Source organism: Protopterus annectens, chromosome 11.part0 (assembly GCF_019279795.1).
Source record: "Protopterus annectens isolate FY-2018-M chromosome 11.part0, PAN1.0, whole genome shotgun sequence".
NCBI classification, from domain to species: Eukaryota; Metazoa; Chordata; order Ceratodontiformes; family Protopteridae; genus Protopterus; species Protopterus annectens.
In genome coordinates this window covers 237,027,329-237,047,102 of record NC_056745.1, presented here as the reverse complement: position 1 = coordinate 237,047,102, position 19,774 = coordinate 237,027,329, and the positions used below count along the sequence as shown (strand labels likewise).

At 38.3% G+C, this 19,774-nt stretch overlaps 1 protein-coding gene across 2 annotated transcripts in view; it reads right to left on the bottom strand.

Annotated features, from left to right (window-relative positions):
• Window positions 1-19,774, bottom strand: part of ITPR2 (inositol 1,4,5-trisphosphate receptor type 2) — a 2,416,542-nt gene that overhangs the window by 1,250,438 nt on the left and 1,146,330 nt on the right. For both annotated transcript variants that reach the window (XM_044087657.1, XM_044087658.1), the window contains exons 19-20: window positions 6,215-6,466; window positions 72-216 (exon numbers count right to left, since the gene is read on the bottom strand). In XM_044087657.1, coding sequence (XP_043943592.1) covers window positions 72-216; window positions 6,215-6,466 — 397 coding nt within the window. The remainder of the gene's footprint in view (window positions 1-71; window positions 217-6,214; window positions 6,467-19,774) is intronic.

Here is a 19,774-nt window from a genome sequence, read left to right as displayed (position 1 = left end):
TAAACAGAAGTAGTCATAAACAGGTTCAAATTACACCAAGGCAACAAAGCGTTACATAAAGACTGCAATACCTCAAATGTTAGCTTATTTTTCTCTGGATCTCCAAATGGAAAAGGCTGGTTGACGACATCATTAAGATAAGCTTCCACAAAATCCATGGTATTTGCAAACATTCTTTTCATCATGTCTTTTGAGCTTTCGGTGAAGGAATCATATCTAAATAAAAAAGAAAAGAAATAAGTAAATGTGTACATGTTCTATAAATAATGTTTTTTCCTCAAAAGTAAACATACAGTACTATCTTCAACAAAGATATTAATCAGAAGAGCGCAGAATATTTGAAGATCAATGTCAGATAAAATGCAACAGTGAACAAGGCAAAGATACATCACAAAGTATGAATAATATATTTAAAATCTTACTTTGATCCATATGGCCAATTTATCTACCAAAAAGCTGATGAAGTTTTATTTTATTACATGCAGTCATTTTTAGCCACATTTCATTCAGCATACATTAAAACAGCACAATGTTTATTTTCAGTTAAACTACTGTAAACCTCGGCATCATAAATGAGTGTGGCACATTCTATGAAAGTGGGAAAAAGATATAGAAATGTAAACAAAGCTCCCATAGGGGGTATAAAAGCCCACATGGTGGTGTGTTGTGTACTTTTTGATACTTCTGATACCATATACTACTTGCAATGTTCATAAGGATGCTCACACATGATGCTGTGGAGATGTTTACCAATCTCCTTGAGTCCGCTGCTGTGACTCTGAGGAGTCATTGTGACTTACCCAAAAAAATGTCAGTCAAAAAGAGCTCAGCTAAAATTGAAATGACCAATCACTCTCTGTTACAAACAAAACACCCTCATAACCCTCACTCTTAACACCTGCCCCCTCCAGTAACTTGAGATGACAATGTATTAGCACTGTCAGTACTCACTCTTAGATCACCAAACTAAATATCCTAATTTATATAAATATAACGATACAGTTACAAGAATGACAGCTATAAAAACAATGATACTTGCACTATTTTGAAAATCAAAAATGTTCAGTCACACCTTTCATACCTCTTAACTGTACAGATTTTTGGAGAATGTCCAGATTCTTGCCTCATATTTTTGGTCCATTTTTCATAAAATTAGTGGCAAAACACTAAAGATTGATATTAGAAAATAATGACAGAGATTTGAGTTTTAGACTTTATATCCTTCAGAAAAGTCATGCTACTGCAAAACCTGCTATTCTATCAACCTTATAAGTTTGTAAATGCAATATTTAAAAATTGTCCCATTTTGTGGTCCTTTATCCCCCTTTTTTATGGCTTTGTCCAGAATTCTTGCTTTAAGCGGTTGAGAGGTATGGCATCTTTAGTTTATAATGCTTATTTTTGGGGGATTTTGCACTGTTTGTACTGAAAGTTCATCACTCTGTATTGTCAGTTTTACATTAACCACCTGCACTCCAGAAAACGGTCTGCTCACTTACTCCAATCAGCAATGCTCAAATACTTTGGTACTTTCTGTCCTGCAAACACATCTGCAAGGATGTGTAATTGGCTCTATGTAATAAAAAGAGTTACATGGTTTGGATGTTTTTTTTAAATATGTTTGCTAATATTAATAAAATGGGTTTTTGGAGATTATTTTTAATTAAGGTTATTGGGGCCGCAGTGGTGCAGCTGTTAGAATTGCCGCCTCACAGCAAGAGGTTCTCCCATTCGATTCTTGGCTGGAGCGCCTTCTGTGTGGAGTCTACATGTCCTCCCCGTGGTCGAGTGAAGTTAAAGACATGCAGGTAGGTGCGTGTGTGAATGGGTGTGCCTTCTTTGAAGGTTGGCTGTTGAGCTGGCAACTCGGCACTGTAAAAATCCACTGCCAATCATTAGCGGACCAGAGTTCCGCTGTGGTGACCCCTAACCGGGAAAAGCCGAAAGACGTTCCTATTTTTAATTAAGATTATTCCCCTTAATAGGAGTGCAAATCTTCTTATTCCTTAAAAAAACTACAATGTCTGGAAATGTAAAGTTAGATTATATCTTTCTAACAACCTCAAATCTGGAAACACATTTCATTAACACAACATCCTTTTTCATTAATGAATAATATCCATGTCACATCAAAATTAAAAGTCATTTTCTCATTTAAACACCAGTTCTCAATGAAGTGGAAAGAAGATAGGCAAATCCACTGAATATATTTAATAAACAAAAAATATTTTCATAGGTGTGAACTAGGCTAATGGCCCTGGAGCCTTTACAAACCTAACCCATAGGATTACCCTAGACATCGTTCCACATGACCTTAGTTCACAGTGCCTCTGTCAAGTAGAGCCACTGGAGTGATCCCCGGGGTGAATTTTCTATTTCCCATCCACTCATCAAGATTTCTCTTGAAGAGGGCCAGTGAGGTGCTCTGTTTGACATGCATGGGAAGTCTATTCCATAGCAAGGGCAGTCTCTGGGTTATGAACCTGTTCCTCCAGCACATTCTGTTGATTGTGGTAATGAGGTTGAGGTCACTGGAGCGTGTAGTGTGGAGATATTCGGATTTCTTTAGATGCAGCATTTCGAACAGAGCTGGATCAGACATGGCTTTCTATGTCAAGCAGAGATCGCCTCTAAGTAGGCAATATGAGACAGAATAGTTGAAGTTTTTTGAGTCTGTCCATACAGGAAAAGTGTTTAAGACCTAGGATCATCTTTGTGAGGTACTTTTGTGGCCTCTCCAGTTGTTGCAGGTGTCAAGTGAGGTATATGCCAAATGGGGCATTGTACTCGATGACTGGCCTAATGAGGGAAGAGTAGAGGGAGACAATGACCTCTTTCTTCCTGGATGCAAAACCCTTAGTAATGCAATGTGCCACATAGAAGGACTTTCTGACCATAGCGGCAATGTGGTGGTCAAAACAGAGGCTGCTGTCAACCTGTGTTCCCAGATCTCTTATAACACCTTCTGTGTTCAGTGGACTACCATTGATGTGGTAATTCATGGGAACTGGGTTTTTCACAAAGGGGATGACGACAAATTTTTTGGCATTGAGCTTAAGGCCGTGGTTCTGACACCAGTCATTGGTCTCAGTGAGGCCTTTCTGTAGGATGTCAACATCACTTGGGGAGTTAATAATAGCTCCCAACTTGCAGCCATCTGCAAACTTTGTCAGTCAGAAACCCTTTGTGTTTGCCTGGACTTCAGAGAAGTAGATACCAAACAGGAGAGGACCCAGGACCGAACCATGTGGGACTCCACTCGTGACTGGTTGGCAGTGTGACTTGGGAGTCTGCTACTTTCACACTGTGGGTTCTATCTGTGAGCCAGTTTGTAGCCCACCTAGTGATATAGGGAATGATGCCTAGCTTAGTGAGTTTTTCTATGATTCCTGAATGGGGAATGGTATCGAACGCCTTGGCCAGATCAAGGTAGGCTGTATGAACCACCTTGCCTTCATCCACAGCTCTGGTGACTGACTCAAAGAAGTCGACCAAGTTGAGCAGGCATGATCTACCCTTCACAAAACCAAACTGTGTGAGATCGAGAGTTTGGAGATTCCCTATATATTTGTTTATTAGGTCCATGATAATGCGTTCCATAGCTTTGCATATCACACTCGTTAGGCTAATGGGATTAGTTTTTTTATTTTTTGTTTATTAAATAAATTTATATGTTCAGTGGATTTGCCTGTGTCCTTTCCACTTTATTAAGAATCGATTATTAGTTTTGAGGTGGAACACCCCAGATGGATCACTTAAGAAACACATATGACATAACATGACATCATTGTATTTAATTCTTACTTGTTCGAACATGACATCATCATATTTAATTCTTATTTGTTCCATCCTGAACATGCAGCTTAATGGGTGCAGCATTTTAATACCAACTTATTTTAATCTGATGCCTTCTGTGATGGAAGATAATGGCACATGATGAGTTTAGAAATATCCGGAATGTTATTTTCACCAGTCTACTGAAGAGGAGTTTCTACAACAATTTATGGCTATTCAGTAATACTGGGCTAGTTAAATGTGTGAAGTAAGGTACAGTAATCCCTCAGAAAAAAAAATCTGCAATAGGGGTACAGGATGATAAGGTCTAGCACCACCTTAGGCCTAGTGTTTAATGCTGTACTTAAGAGGTAGAAGACCTGCATAATTTCAATATCTTTTTACTGCATTCTGCATGTGCAATAATGGTAAACAATGTGCCACAGGCATCACAATCTTCCTATGGAGTACTGAGTTCAGTCTTGGTAACCTGCAGCACCACCCTGAAGGTATATGGATGTGTAAGTGCATGGTGGCACTGTAGATGCTATTCTACCAATTAAATTACTATATAGCTGTTAATGGCCTGAATGATTCACAAAGAAAGTTACAGACATTATGATAAAACTACACCACAATAAACAGAAAAAGAGAAATTGTACAACTCAGTGTCAATGCAATATCAGGAGAGAAGCTGTATGTGAAACAGTGGTTGGATAAAAGTAAAATATCATGCCATTTTTGGATAATATAGATGCTTAGAAAGTCAATGCAGCATGTGTTATTTGTAAAAACCATTGCAGTGGGCCTGTGGCTGTGGTACGGTATCTAGCAACCAAAAGGAGCAATATTCGGTTAAGTGTAAGGCAGAAATGGTATCTACAGTTTCTGATATTTCTTAAGTTACATGCCCTCTTCACATCTTGAAAATTTTACAAGACATCAGATGTGATTACAGATAATATTTTTAAGAAATTTAGTACAAAATGCTGAATCACTTTCACTGCAAATTTGTGGAGTGTGAGTTATATACAAATCAAAAATCTGACTTTCAGAAGCAAGAGTTAGTAACAAATTTCCTGAATTGCAAAATATTCCAAGTCAAAATACAAACTTCAAATGAGACTAACATGAAATCCACGCAGCCTCCATTTTTTTTACTTGTATGTGTGCAATTAGCTTTCTCTTACTGAAGTTTAACCATAAAATGTCATCATGACACCTGCAGTGATGAAAACCATCAGAAGTTCAGTATGACTCAGTTCCCCAAAAATGAAATGCATACACACCACAGAGATGATACACTCCCAGCTTAAAGCCTGCTTCTACCTTTACTATTCTAGAAACAAAAGTGACCATTAGAAGAGTTTCCACTCTCGTCTTGATTATATGGTCCAATACTTATGTTTATCTCTAACAAAAAAAAAAAAGACTTACTCAAAATACTAAAGACTTATTCCTCTAGATTCTCTTGACTTACTCATAGATGGTAATTTTGTGAGGTCTTACATTTCCTCTAGGTCAGAGTAAAAAGTGACCAATACTATCTCAGACACCCATAACCATATATTCAAAGATCAGTGTCCTCCCATATCCAAAAACCTTAAGTGAGAGAAAACACCTGCTATTAGACATTAGGCTTGAGATGAGTCTCAGTCTCCCATCTGGCCAACAAAAGATTGCCCTGTCTTTGAAAAAAATGGAGATTTTTAGTCAATAAAATGATATTAGTTTTTCAAGTATTCAATAACTTTTAGTTGTTTTTTTTTTTTTTTTTTTGGAACACACATCTTCAAAGAATTATATCCCCCCCCCCCAAAAAAAATAAAATCTTATTTTACTTAGACCTAGAACAATGAATACAAAGGATGCTTTTTTCAAATAAATCAGTTGCAGACTGATTTTTCACATGGCGTATTCAGCATTGTATATCTCTACGACACTTCTTCAGATTTATGTTTGTTGTCAAAACTATCCTTGCAGCAAACAGATTTAAGAAAAAATAACAGCCAGCATAGAGGTTACTGCAGAGCAATTACTTCATCTTTACAAATGTAGTTACCAGGTATGCAATCCAGGAGACCACTGAGGAGCCTAGCTTAAATTCCCAGCTGCCCCTGTCACTGTCTGGATAAATGACATGCTCAAGTTCACATAAGCAAATGAATGTGGACAGATTCAAACCTGGTACTCTTGTAACAGGAAGAAATTCATTAAGTCGGAACTTAATTATCTGTGCTAACTCCCAGCTATATGTTTATACCTAACTACAGCTGCAACGGTGCACAACTGTAATATTACATGTAAATACATGTTTATCTGTAAAGGGTAATAGACAGGTGAGTAACTGAGAACATAACTAGACTTTTGTTAAACAGGTAATGCTCTCTGTGTATATTTAAAATGTGTTCATGATAATAGCTCTATGTTCTACACTTACCCCTTTATCGATATTTCACTAGAAATTTCTGACCAAAGTCTGGCATAACGAACTGGGACCACTGTTTCCTGGGGATCTCGGTCCACATGCATGTGCAGCATCAGGCGACAAAATGAAGCACGCAGGTCATAGGGTAAACTCTCATCAGCCATACAGTGAAGAATCAGTTCTACAGACAGCTGGGTTGAAATCTGATTTATGGCGAGATACTGTCGGTCAAGACACATCCTTGCAAACAGGTTTAGTTGGTACCTGGAAAATGTTAAATGTCATACGTCATAAGTAATATGAGTAAAACAATTGCTTTTATGCTTTTGCTAATGCTGTATATGATTTTTTTATCTTTTATTATACACTACTCCCTGCCAACCATCTGCACTCCCCACACTGAACTGGTGCGCATTTGTTCCCTGTGGGATAAGAACATAATCTGGGAGGCTGCCATCCAAACAGTCATCAGGACTTTTCTTATTTGTAATCCTATCCCATCCTCCCTGTGACTAAACATACATGCTCACAAATGCAAAGATCTTCATTGCCATCCCCTGAAAGTGCACATATTCCCACAAAGGCCAAATTAAAGCTACCATATGAATATGACTTGGCAGGGCCAGCTGCATGTTCCCAGCTATCTGATGTATGCCATGCACATTCTTATCCAACAGATGCGAACACTGTAGTAATTCAGATAGGATGAGTGCCTCTCAGTCCTACTTTTCCATTCCTGTCTCCATCAGCATCTGAGCTATTTATCTCTGACTGTCTAGATTATAATTGTGATTTTATCCTTCTATTATATGAATCCAAGGCATTTGTATAATAAATGAGCTTGCTTATTTAGAATTTGGTGACCATGGTCTAGAAAAACTGTTTCTTACAATACATCTGGGAGTACTAGTAGTAAGAGAGCATCTGACATATCAAAACTCATAATGGTTAAGCTGTTTACCTTGCAGTTACAAGGTACAGAGTTTGATTTTCACTTGGTTTTACTGGAAAAGGTACAGGATTTGACTTGCACTTGGCTTTACTGGAAAAGTTCACTCACACTCTGCCACAGACTACTGTAAGGAAAGGATAGTTTGCTTAGGGGTTGAGGGTTTACATAGTGGTTATGGTCTTCATCTATAGACACAAGGTACAATCAAAGGTTTGATCCTTTGGGGAAATTGGATAGGCTTAAAATGCCCTGCAAGGGCAGATGGCCTAGTACTTACCTTTGACCTTATGATATTCTCAGACCTCAAAAAATAGACAAGCCTTGAGCACAATACCCTATTGTAAACCAAATGTTCTCTGACACAGTATTATTTTTTATTTATTTATTTTATATTTGTTTACCGGGATAGTCTGACTAGGTTGTTAACCCATTTTTGGTGGAGGCCCAGGGGAAAAGTTCCATGTTACATTCAAACTGTAGCATGTAGAAATATACAGACGTTTAAAATCACAATAATATTAAAATATAGAAAACATAGCAGATTGCAATCATAGGTTAAATACTAACATAAGTTGTACATACAAAGAAACATTAACACTTAGTATAAGAGCCATACAAATATAGAGAGATTTTTCAATATTGTATAGGTATCAGTCAGTATTTTCTATAAAGTTAATGCTAGATTCTTTGGCTGAAAAGTAGACAAAAGATGTGTTAAAACACAATATTTTACTAAGTAGTAACAGCTGAAAGTAAAATATGTTGTTAATAGTATAGTTATAAATCTGTGTTAGTGTATAAAAGGAGAGATTACAATGATTACAGGAGTAAGAAAGAGTAACAGATGAAGGTATCTTAATAGGATAGTAACTAAGTATGGGGTTGGTCAGGTACAAATTAGGAGAACTTATGAATAGTAATATTATTCAGCAGGGATTAAGGCAGGAGCAGAGCTATGATTTGGAGCAGTGTTTTAAATGTATGGGGGTTAGCGAGGGTTAGCATTGGTTAAAGGGTCATGCTCCATATCCTGGAGATGCTACTGGAATACAGACAGTCTCCATGGAAGTTGTTAGACAGATTTATTTGTAGAAGGAGCTTATCAGAAGATCTGAGTTGTCTTGAGCTGGAGTGGGTTTTAAGTAGGTTTTGTAGAGCTGGACATTTTTCAGGTTGATATCATATCTTGTGGGTTATTGTAAGCTGTGTAAACATAAGGAGATTGGGTAGTTCCAGGGAGTTAAGTTGTTGTAGTGCAATACAATGGTGTCCTCTAATATGGGGAGTTGTTGGCAAATCGGGCAATTTTATTATAGCATACTTCAAGTTTAATTAGTTCAGTTTTCTTCAGGTTAGTGAAGATGGCAGAGGCATACAGGAGGAGAGACAGTAAATGTGTCCTAGCAATAGACTTCCTGGTAAAATCAGTACGATATAGTTTGGATCTATAAAGGGAGCCAAGTTTAATGTGAACATTTTTAATGGCGGTTGCCAGATGTTTATTGAATTTCAAGTTGGTATCACTTGGGATACCAAGAAGTCTGGTGTGTGACACTGGTTCAATCTTGGTATTATTTGAGGAGTAGATTTGGAAAGGTGTATGTTGGTTTGTGGGTTTATTATTTGAGAATAGCATTAATTTTGTTTTATTTGGTTAAGATTTAATTGTGAGCTGGCAAGCCGACATTCTACAGTAGTTCAGAGAGGGAGGGAACTGCACAAATAAGTGTGGAGTTGTCTGCATATTGTATGATTTTAGCAAGGTCGTAGTAGAATGGAGCTTGTTGGTAAAAATGTTAAATAAGAGTGGGCCTAAAATTGATACTGCTGGTACACCTAGTGTAACAGATAGTGTAGGAGAGAATTTATTGTACGATTTTACTGACTGTTGTCGATCTGATAAATAGTCACGGAACCACTCAAGGGCAGAGTGGCTTAGCTTAAAAGACAGGAGTTCTTGTACAAGTTTTTGGTGGGAGACTGTATCAAAAGCTATGGACATGTCTATGAATATTGAGGAGACTAGCTGACTATTGTTTCTAAGGTGGTTAATGGTGTCTGTAAACCTTAACAATGCCGTAGTGGTGCTATGGCTAGGTTGAAAGCCATGTTGGGTGTTAGTTAGGGACTGTTTGAGATTAGGTGAATTGCAACAGGTCTATAATAAGTAAGGTGAGTGTTGGTTCCCCCTTTGTGTAGTTGTATTATATAGGAAGCTTTCCAGATTTGGAGTACACGGAGTTCATTTATGGAGCGACTGATTAGTACTGATACTGGATAGGCTATGGCTTCAGCTGCTAACCTAAGAGAGTCGGCTGGTAATTTGTTAGCAGCAAGGGTGGTAGGTTTTAGTTTGTTAAGCATTCTTCTTATTATGCTGGATGGTACTGTTTTAAAATAAAAGATACTGGTTGGAATTATGAGGGTCAGTAGGGATTTTTTTAGTGGGGTAGTTTCATCTGTTGTGGTAAGGCATAGGATGGAGCTGGTGAAGTAGTTATTGAATTGGGTTGCAATGCTTTCTTTTGTATTTGTGGTAGAGGGAGTTGGGGTGACAGATTGGTCTGGCTGTAGTAACTGATTAATACTTGCCCAGAATGCTTTGGGGTTATTTTGGTATTTTTGTTGTGCTGTTATATATAGTAGGGATTTTTGTCATTTTTTACCTGTTTTTTTTTTTTATTTGTTTCTGAGTTGGTGGTAGTTGTTTAGTGTAGTTGTTTTTTGTATTGGAGTTGTATTGTGCCCAGGCTCTATTTCTGGTTTTGAGCAGAAGTCTAGTCTCTTTGGTTAACCAGGAGGCAGTGTGGGGTTTGACTATTAAGTAGGTCCAGAAATGCATCATTAAAGTATGACACTACAGTGTCAAGTGGGAGGGACGTCAAAGGAGACCAATCACACTGTTCTAAGGTGTTCGTATGAAGTATTGAGAAAAGAAATGTTCTTTGTTACACACTTGTCTAAATATTGTGGTTTTGGAGGAGTGTATGTTTTGTTGAACAAGGTAACTGGGTAGATGGGCCACTTACGCTACTGGGGAGACATCCTGACTATCTAGCAAGAGAAGGTTTGTTGAAGAAGATTCAATCTAAAATTGAGTGTCTGTCTTTTTTATCTATACAAGCTGGATATTTTATTAACTGGGAGAAGCTGTGTAAGTTTATGAAGTTTGTGGGATTTTCAGATGTGCAGGTTGACCAATCTAGGTTAAAGTCTTCCATGATAATGGTTTCTTGGGAAAGTAGTTGATGTAGTAGATGATATCACTCTGAATTCATCTGGCAACCAACTAAATTCTTGCTTTTATGTATATATTCTGTATATGTTACCGTAATCAAACCAACTAACTTCCTGACTTATGTATATATTCTTTATATATTACTGTAACCACTATGTATAATACTGTTTCTACTTCTGTACCAACTAATGTTTAATTTTTTTCTGCATCTATGTTCTTGTCGGAGCTTTTCTCCCCGGGCCTCTATCATAAATGGGCTCTTTTAGGCCCAGTGGACTTTCCCGGTAAACAAATGCAATAAATAAATAAATAAATGAAATGTCCAGTGTAGGGTGTCTTCGATTAAGGTGGACTCATTGTTGGAGGGAATGCACACTGCTATTATGATGATGAATTGGTTGGGATTTAGTTGTAGTCTAGAAAATAATAAGTCTGCGTTATTGAACTTTGGTGCGTGTGGATTTACATAATCAAGCTTCAGTGAGTTTTTATACATAACTGCTACGCCTCCCACCCCACTTATCAAGCCTGTCAAATCTATGAATGTCACAGCCTTGGGAAGAATCTTGTTATTATATATTTCAGATTTTAGCCAAGTTTCTGTTAAGACAGCTGTGTGTGGACAGCAGAGGGAAAGGGATGCATGCAGTTCATGTATTTTGTTTGACATGCTCCTTAGGTTCGTTTTTAGTATCAGTAGGTCAGATTTTGTCTAGGAAAGGTTATTGTTAGTGTAATTGTTTATGAGTGGTGATATACTTAGTTGTGGTTGATTTATGTTAGGTCCTGGGTTTGGGTGAACATCACCACAGAAATTGTGGACAATATTTTTATCAGTAGGTTAGGGTATTTAAGTATGAGTTTGATTTGTTTAAATGTGGGCCGGGGTTGGATGGGTTTAGGAATGTATTTATATTTGAGAAGTTCAACATTGGTCATATTGGACAAGCTTGATGAAATGTAAAAGTGGGCTATGGTTTTGTGTTGCAATGTAGAGGTAGAGATGGTTGGGGAAGGATAGGTTTATAAAAAGTTGTTGCTGGTAGGATGTAACTTTGGATAAAAGGAAGAGTAGGGTTAAGAGTGGAATGTGGGTAATAAGCATGGTTAGCAGGATGAGGGAGAAGAATATAGAAAAAAACAGGTAATGATGGTAGTTAGGTACTTAGTGTAGAAAGTAAAACACAAAACTGAGTGTATGGGAAGCTTCGACTGAGGAGAGTGGGAGAGTGTCTGTATGAATTATGGTAGGTACAAAGGGAGGAGTAAGTAGGATGGTATATGGAGTATTTTGGGTGGGAGATTTAATGACCATTTGGGTGGAGTGTTGATGATCTAGAGTCCTGAGTGGTTGACTGGATTTGGGGAAGTGGCCTATTTCAGTTACATCTATGAGTAGTGGGGATGGGTGGGTATTGGGAGTAAGTTAGAGGAGCAGAGTGTGCCCAAGCATAGCAAGGGCAAATGGAGTGGGCTGACCTTAAAAAGCCTCTGAATCTTGTGAAACAAAAGTATCAGTAAGCTCAAGTTCTCCTTAATGGTTTGAACAGTTAGAGATCAGGCTATATTAGGAAAAGTAGAAATAATTGTCCTAAAATATTACAAATTGGGAGTACAGAAAACTCTTGGCGTCAGTAATCCAAAGTTTGTTTTTTACGGTAACTAGAGTAAGTAATGTGAACAATGACCAAAGTTCTTTGCAGTATAAAGCTAAGCAAAAAGCTATGTTGTGTACTAGGGTTTTAGTAAGTAAAAGAGTATTTTATAGAGGAACTATGAATGAGGAGGGGAAAGGAGAGACAGGGTATGCGTACCTCAGTGCTGAGCGGCTAATATTGGGATTTTACTGTAAGTACAAACTCAGAAGCTTAATACAGTAAAACACCTACACACTGCTTTGAAGGTTTTGGCTAAATAACAACACTAATAAAGCAAATTAGGAGTTGGAGGAGGGCTAGAGATGGTTAGGAAAAACAGAAAGAAAAAGGAAACCAAATTCAACTATCTAACAGTTGGCACTATGATACATTTAGTGGGTTACAGTCAGATATTAGTTAAACACACACCACACATGCAGTTATACATGTTAATGTACTGTGCCGTGGTTGTGGCTTCTCAGCATCATATTAAGCCATTGTAAAATGTGAACTGAAAAGAAAATAGTTTCCATCTTGTTTATACTCACTAACTGTGACAGTTTAGCAAGCATCACATAGACAAAAACAAATAAAAAGAAACATAAGCAAAGTTAACAAAAGTAACTGCAGTAGCAGTTACAAGGACACGACCTCCTACTTTCCCCTTACTATATGTGGCTTAAAAAGCTGAGTTTAGTGAGCATAGAAAAACAGCAAATAAAACACAAGCATACAAACATGTGTGTATGTGTGCATATGCAAGTGAGTGACTTCAGTGAGGGAGAGAGAATGTACATACCTGTCAACTTCTTTGCCCAAGAATTCTGAACAAAGTTAAAAATAATGGGTGACAAAGATGCAAATTAAGAGCCACACTTAAATATTACCCTAATTCATTTAAAAGCATTAATTTACACAGACATATGGTACCAACATGCTTTTTTGAAAAATAAGAAGTGTGAAACAAGAATGTCTGTTTTTATTGACATATTTTTCAAGGAGAAGAGCAGAGATGCAGGGCAAAATCAAGGATTTTCTACAAAATTGAGACCACTGAGAGGTATGTGTGGCAAGGTAGTTTGCACAGTGAGACATTTAAGATGTACACAGTCAAGAAAATGACTAATTGCTGGGCATATTTCTGTGCACACGTGTCTGTATTTATGTGTGTGTGTGTGTGTGTGTGTGTGTGTGTGTGTGTGTGTGTGTGTGTGTGTGTGTGTGTGTGTGTGTGTGTGTGTGTATGAATGAGGGCATATGAGTTTCTGTATATGTGTAAGAGTGCCTCTTCTGCCTCTCCTGCTGTTTCTGTGTTTATATATATATATAACTGCACGTACGATGTGTGTAGACATTTATTAAATACTTAAATAATGTGCATTATGTGTATAAAATGTGTCCTCAACTGTTAAATATCCTACAGCAATTTTGAAAGTATTTTACATCACAAGTATAAAAAATGTAGGTACTAATAATAATAAAATACAAAACAATTTAACAGATGGCCCATTTTCTAAACGCAATGATGCCCTTCAAGGTGGGGATTACAGGGAGTAATGGACCTTCCAGGATTTTGGAGGTCCTTCTCATGGAGACCTGGGCATTACAACACCCCTGGGCAGTCCATTATTTATCTTTAATGCCTACATCCTATAGAACATTACTGCTATGACTCAAAGACACAGTATCACTTATACATATTAACTATCACTGCAGGTTTTACATGAACAAAAACACATAATGTACACATATACTCTGTGGCATATTAAATTGTTGGCAAAACTGGAAAGTATTGCACCCATTCCTACAGCTTTAAACACATCCATAGACATTGCCTTTCATAAACCTGGACCTTTCACCATGGTGAGAGAATACTTAATGAGCTTAATACTGTACAAGATGGACTCGTACGGAATAAATCTAGACTAATATGAGTAGATGACCAAGAATTGTATATACCTCTAAAATATACTTCTATACTGTCCTCTTTACCTCAGCTGACTGTGGCCTCTATTGTGCACTGCAGCAATTCACGATTTGTTTCCGCCACAACCCTCATCAGGCCAAGTGATTTAAAGCTGAGTGTGTGCACACGTGCGTATGTGGGTCTGTGTGCGTATACATATCTCTTCGGAGGGGGGGAGATGCACACACACACACACACACACACACACACACACACACACACACACACACACGCACACACGCACACACGCACACACACACACACACAAAATATACAAACAGTGAAATAACCTACTGAAAGAAAATACTGCCCACCTAAATCAGCCCTGGGAAAGAAATGTGGTCATAACACAAATGTTAAAAAAAGAATAAAACACAAAGTAAAACAGCAATTACAACTGGCCAGTCAAAAAATGGTATTACTGAAAATCTATCAGATCTAGCTGTCTAAACTAAACAAAAAAAAATAAAACCTAACCTGAAACATAAATTATAAAATTGACAAATCCTAAAAACGATCCTTATTGCAATACTAGAATACATAAGATTTAAGTGTCAGCAGAAAAACAAAAAAGTTAAAAAGTACCTCAGAACAAAGGGTGAAAGGATGAAAAGCATTCATGAAACAATTCATTCATAAGAACAAACACAAACTACCCAAACTCTGATTTAACAGAAATGTGGTCTCTTAACTTAGCCCACTGAAGTCAGTGGGAAAACTGGATAAACAGAATATGTAGGTGTCTAATTTTTTTAATCCATGGTTCTGCTAGCCCACAACACTCTTTCTCTAAAACTACATCACAAAATATTTCATTCATAATGTGCCAGACCCGCACATAACTCTCAGCACTCTACTAGGTAGATTTAACATGTTAACGTAAACTACAAGAAAAGATTTAAAATAAAGTACCTTAGAACTCCAAAATAAAAAGAAAAAAGCACACAGACACTCCAGTCATAAAAACCCTATGCAAACTCATTTAAGTCCTTTTCTTCAGAAACACTGTGATTAATGGAAAATACTTCTCAAAAGTAGAAAAACACAGAAAAAATATAAATAAATAGTGTTTATGTGTGTGTGATCTGGTTCAGAGCTGTAAGCATAATAGGGTAGGTGGTCCCAATGCATGTTGTTATGGGACACAATCATCAGATGACAGTCAGGCAATGTGTGTAGTACTGGGGGTTCATTAAACAAGCTGCAAGTGATGCCATTGCTCCTTAAATAAATGTACGTTGTAGCTTCTTGTGTTCGTAACTACAGCAAAGTGCATGAGTAAGTGCTTTAACACTGAGTCAAGTTTTTTTCTTTACAAAGACCTTTTTTTTGGTCCTCAACTTTTATTTATTTATTTACATTTGTTGACCGGGACAGTCTGACTGGACACAGGTCTGTTTTCAGCAGAGGCCCGGGGAGAAAAGCTCCACATTAAGTATTACTTACATTATACAGTTAAAAAACATAGCATTTAAAATATAGACATTAGTCCAGCTGAGGACATAAGACAAGAATAAAACATAGATGCAAAACAGTTGTAGAACATAGTACAATTTTAAAATATGGTGACATATACTCATCAGTGAACAATTGATACAATCTGTTTTTGAGGTACATAACAGCCATTAGCAATTGTTGCTACAAGAAGTTAGTACTATGTGGTAGATAGCTGGGAACATGAGTAGCCAAGCTTGCAAAGAGTAGGTTGTTGACAGGGGGCCAAGATAGGTAATGAGTGGATGGTATTGGGGGGGTTTGCAAGGGCATATCTGGCAAGTAAGTGTGATTTTAGTAAGGATTTGAAGTGGGTGCAAGAAGTTACAGAGGTAATTGAGGATGGGTGGGAGTTCCAGAGTTTGGCTACAGTGCAGGAGAATAATGCTTCTCCAACAGAGTTATTGGCTCTTGTGACATGTAGGAGGTTTTTGTGGCTGGATCTTAGTGGTCTCGTGGTTATGTAGGGTTGGAGTAGATTCTGGAGAGATGGGACTTTTAGTAGTTTTTTTTTAGTTTGTGGGCGATTGCGAATTGATATCACTGAAGGAGGTGGGGGAGCTCTAGCCAGCCCAGTTCGGCTAGTGAGAGACAGTGGTGAGTATGGCAGGAAGCCCCTGTGGTGAACTTGGCGATTTTATTGTAGCAGGTTTCGAGCTTACTTAGGTCGCATTGTCTAAGGTTAGTAAATATTGAAGAGGCGTAGAGTAGGGTAGAGATAAGATGAGAATTTGCTGCTGAAATTTTAGCTGCTTTGGTAAGTAGTTGCTGATTTCTATATAATGCTCCTAGTTTTTTGTGCACTTTTTTAATGGGCATGTAAATGTGAATGTCAAAGGTCAGTTTATTCTCTATTTCTACTCCTAGTAATTTGGTGTGCTCTGTAGGATGGATGGTGGTGTTGTCTTTTGCTGTGATGTTAAAGTGAGAGCTGTCCAGGGTAAGTTTGGTGGGTTGGAAGATTAGTAATTTTGTTTTGTTTGGGTTGAGTATTAGTTGGGCATTGGATAACCAAGTTTCAATAGAGGAAAATGCTTCCTGTGTGACTTTTTGCAGTTCAGGTAAGGAGTGGGCTGTGCAGATGATGGTTGAGTCATCTGCGTATTGTATGAGTGTGCCATGTGTTGTGGCTGAGGCTAGATTATTGGTGAAAATAGAGAAGAGTAGGGGGTCCCAGGATGGACCCTTGGGGAACCCCTATGGAGACTGGTAGTTGGGGTTATAGGTCGTCCTGCCAAACAGCTGCTTGTTGGCGGTCAGATAGGTAACTCTGAAACCAGCTGATGACTGGTTGAGAGAAGGACATGTTATTGAGAAGAGAGATGAGTTGTTTGTGTGGGACCATGTCGAAAGCTTCAGAGAGGTCTAGGAAGGTAGCTGAGGAGAGATAACCTGCATTTTTATTTTGTAGGATAGTATTAGAGAAAGAGAGTAAGGTGGTGGTGGTGCTACGGTTAGGTCGGCAGCCGTGTTGTGTGTTGAAAAGTAGGTTACTAGCAAGGAGGTGATCTGAGACTTGAGAATGAATGCATCTCTCTAGTATTTTGGAGAGTGGCGAGAGAATAGCTATGGGGTGGTAACCGGTTAGATCTGTGGAGGGGCCTCCTTTGTGTAGGGGAATTATGTGTGAGACTTTCCATAGTGTGGGAACATAACTTTCTGACAGATCTGTTAATCAAGAGTGGTACTGGGTAGGCAAGAGCATCAGCTGCAAATCGAAGGTATTCACTTGGGAGGTTGTCTGCTGCTAATCTGGTGGGTTTACGTTTAGTTAAAAGTTGTTTTATTTTGGAGGTAGGAAAAGGAGAGAAAGAGAAGCTAGTGGGGAGATTGTTAGCTGTAGTTGATGGTGTGGGTTTATAGGGGGGGGGGTTGTCTAGCTAAGTACGATTTGTGTGAAGTGATTGTTACTGTTTTTTGTAGCCATTGGGGATGGTTGCGCTCTAGTTTGGGAACATTTTATGGGGACATGGTAATTAAGGATGCTTAGGAATGTTTTATTAAAGTAGTTAACTGCATCATCTAGTTTTAGGTATTTTAGAGGTTGCCAGTTACAGTCTTTTAGGGATGAGCTGAATTAGAGGGTTGAAGTAATTTTTTTTGCATATTTGACAGTAGATGATGGGTTTCACTTTATAAAGATGTTTTCTTAGTAGGAAGGTTGCGGAATGATCACTGAGTCTGTCAGATAGGCAGCCTGCTATATATGACTGGGGGCCTCTTATTGACTAGTATCCAATCAAGGGTAGTGTGTTTGCTGGAGTTTTTATTTATCCTAGTAGGTGAATGGACTAGTTGGGTGAAGCCATGAAGGTTTACATGATGGGTTGGGTGGTTGCTAGAACAGGATTGCCAGTCAGTGTTGAAGTCTCCTAGAATTAAAGTTTCTTGGGGTATGTGGTGGGTAGTCCAGCTGATGAGGTTTTCAAGTGGAGGGATGTTCTGGCCAGGTGGGAAGTAGCAACCTATTATGTTTAGCGTTTTATTTTGGTTTATTTTAAGGTTGGTATATATATTATTTCTTCCTTACCTATTTGGGGAGCTACTAACTTTAAGAGCTGGATGTCTAGATGCTGATTAAATATTAGAGCTATACCACTTCCTTTTTTGTTTAGTTGGTCTACTCTTAGTATATTGCAACTGGTAGGGAGGATTTGCTCATTAGTAATGTGTGGTTTTAACCATGTTTCTGTAAGTATCACTACATCAAGGGAGTAGAATCTATGGTGGCATGGAATTCATGCACCTTGTTGCATATACTTCTAATATTTAGGCTTATCAGGAGGACGTTGGTTGGCTTTTTATTGGCTGTGATTTGGGAGAAGATGTGGTTTGTAGTCTGATTATGAGGGGAGGGGTTGGAAATTGAGGGGCCAGGATTGGGATGGATGTCTCCACTGAGTGCTAGGGTGGATATGGATGAGATTAGTTTTATCAATTTCTGTATATGCTTGCTTATAAGGGAAGTTTTTTGATTGTGTTCTGTGGGTAATAGGTATGGTGGTAGGGTTATGTTAAGTTGTGGGGTTGTTTTTAGTTTAGGTATTGTGGTCTGTAGTCTATATAGAGGGTGTATCGGGAAGGTTGTTGACCTGATGGGAGAGTAGTAGAGTAGAGGTGGGGTGTGTGTGGTGGTACAGTGGTAGTGGTTGAGTGCGGGAATGGTGGAGGTTTGGTAAGATGTGATGTATGCAAGGAGTGTGCATGCAGTGAGTATAGGTATGGTGTGCTTGTACATATTAGCTGAGTAGGAGGGATAGTAGTGAGAAGCTGTAGGAGGAAGTATAGGTGTAGTGATGTTATAGGTTGTTTGAAAGGTGGGAGTGGTTACGGTTTGTAATAAAGGTAGGACCACTGGGGCTGGTGAGAATTGGGGGCAGGGAGGGGAGCGTAGCAGGCAATAGATGAAGGAAGACTTTCAGTAGGTTTATGAGCCAATTTAAAGGGAAAAAGCTAGTAAAGTATAACCATAATATGGTAGGATACACCCTTTTGTGGCGTTTTCATTTTTAGCCCTTATGGAGTACTGGGAGATGGGTAGGAGCACTATGGGGTTTAATAAAAAATAATTAAGTGTTCTGCACAGGGTTTCAATAGTTGGGAGAGAAGGGAAAAATGTTGTGAGAGAGGGGAATTGTTCAGTTGGTCGGTTAAGGTACAGTGCTCAACTGGGTTTCCTAGGTACACTGCCTAAATAACAGGACAGTTTAATAGATTGTAACAGGTTTGGAATTTACAGAAACATCTAACATACTTTGTTTCAGACTGTTTGCAGCAGTATTCTGTTGCTGTTTTCTGGGGGAGGAGCTCTAGCTGTAGGATAGGATACTCTGTACTTCAATTAAGGTGGAAAATACAGATTTACTGGATAGAATTCTAGGAGGAAAAAAGGGCAGAGCAGAAAACAAATAAGGTTACGTGGAGCTATAGTTGTGATTGTAGCAACATTCAATGCTATTGAGTTACACATAAGAGATAACTAACCTAAGCAGTAAAAAACACAGTTCTGAACAAATGCACAATATTGTCCAACTTTGGAAGACTTTTTTCTTGGTCCTCAAAGTATAGGAGGGTGCCAGTCTGGGGACTGCCCAAGGTACCAGTTGACCTAACTATGGCTCTAGTCTGGATAGTGTGATACATGAAATATCTTGCATTGCAGAAAAAGGGAACTTGGTTCATGAGAAGTGACTTATTAATATGTTACTACTACGCTAAATGCTCTTGTGGTCCATTTTAAGCCTAATCACATATCATATGTGAGACTCAAACTCTGCACCTAGTG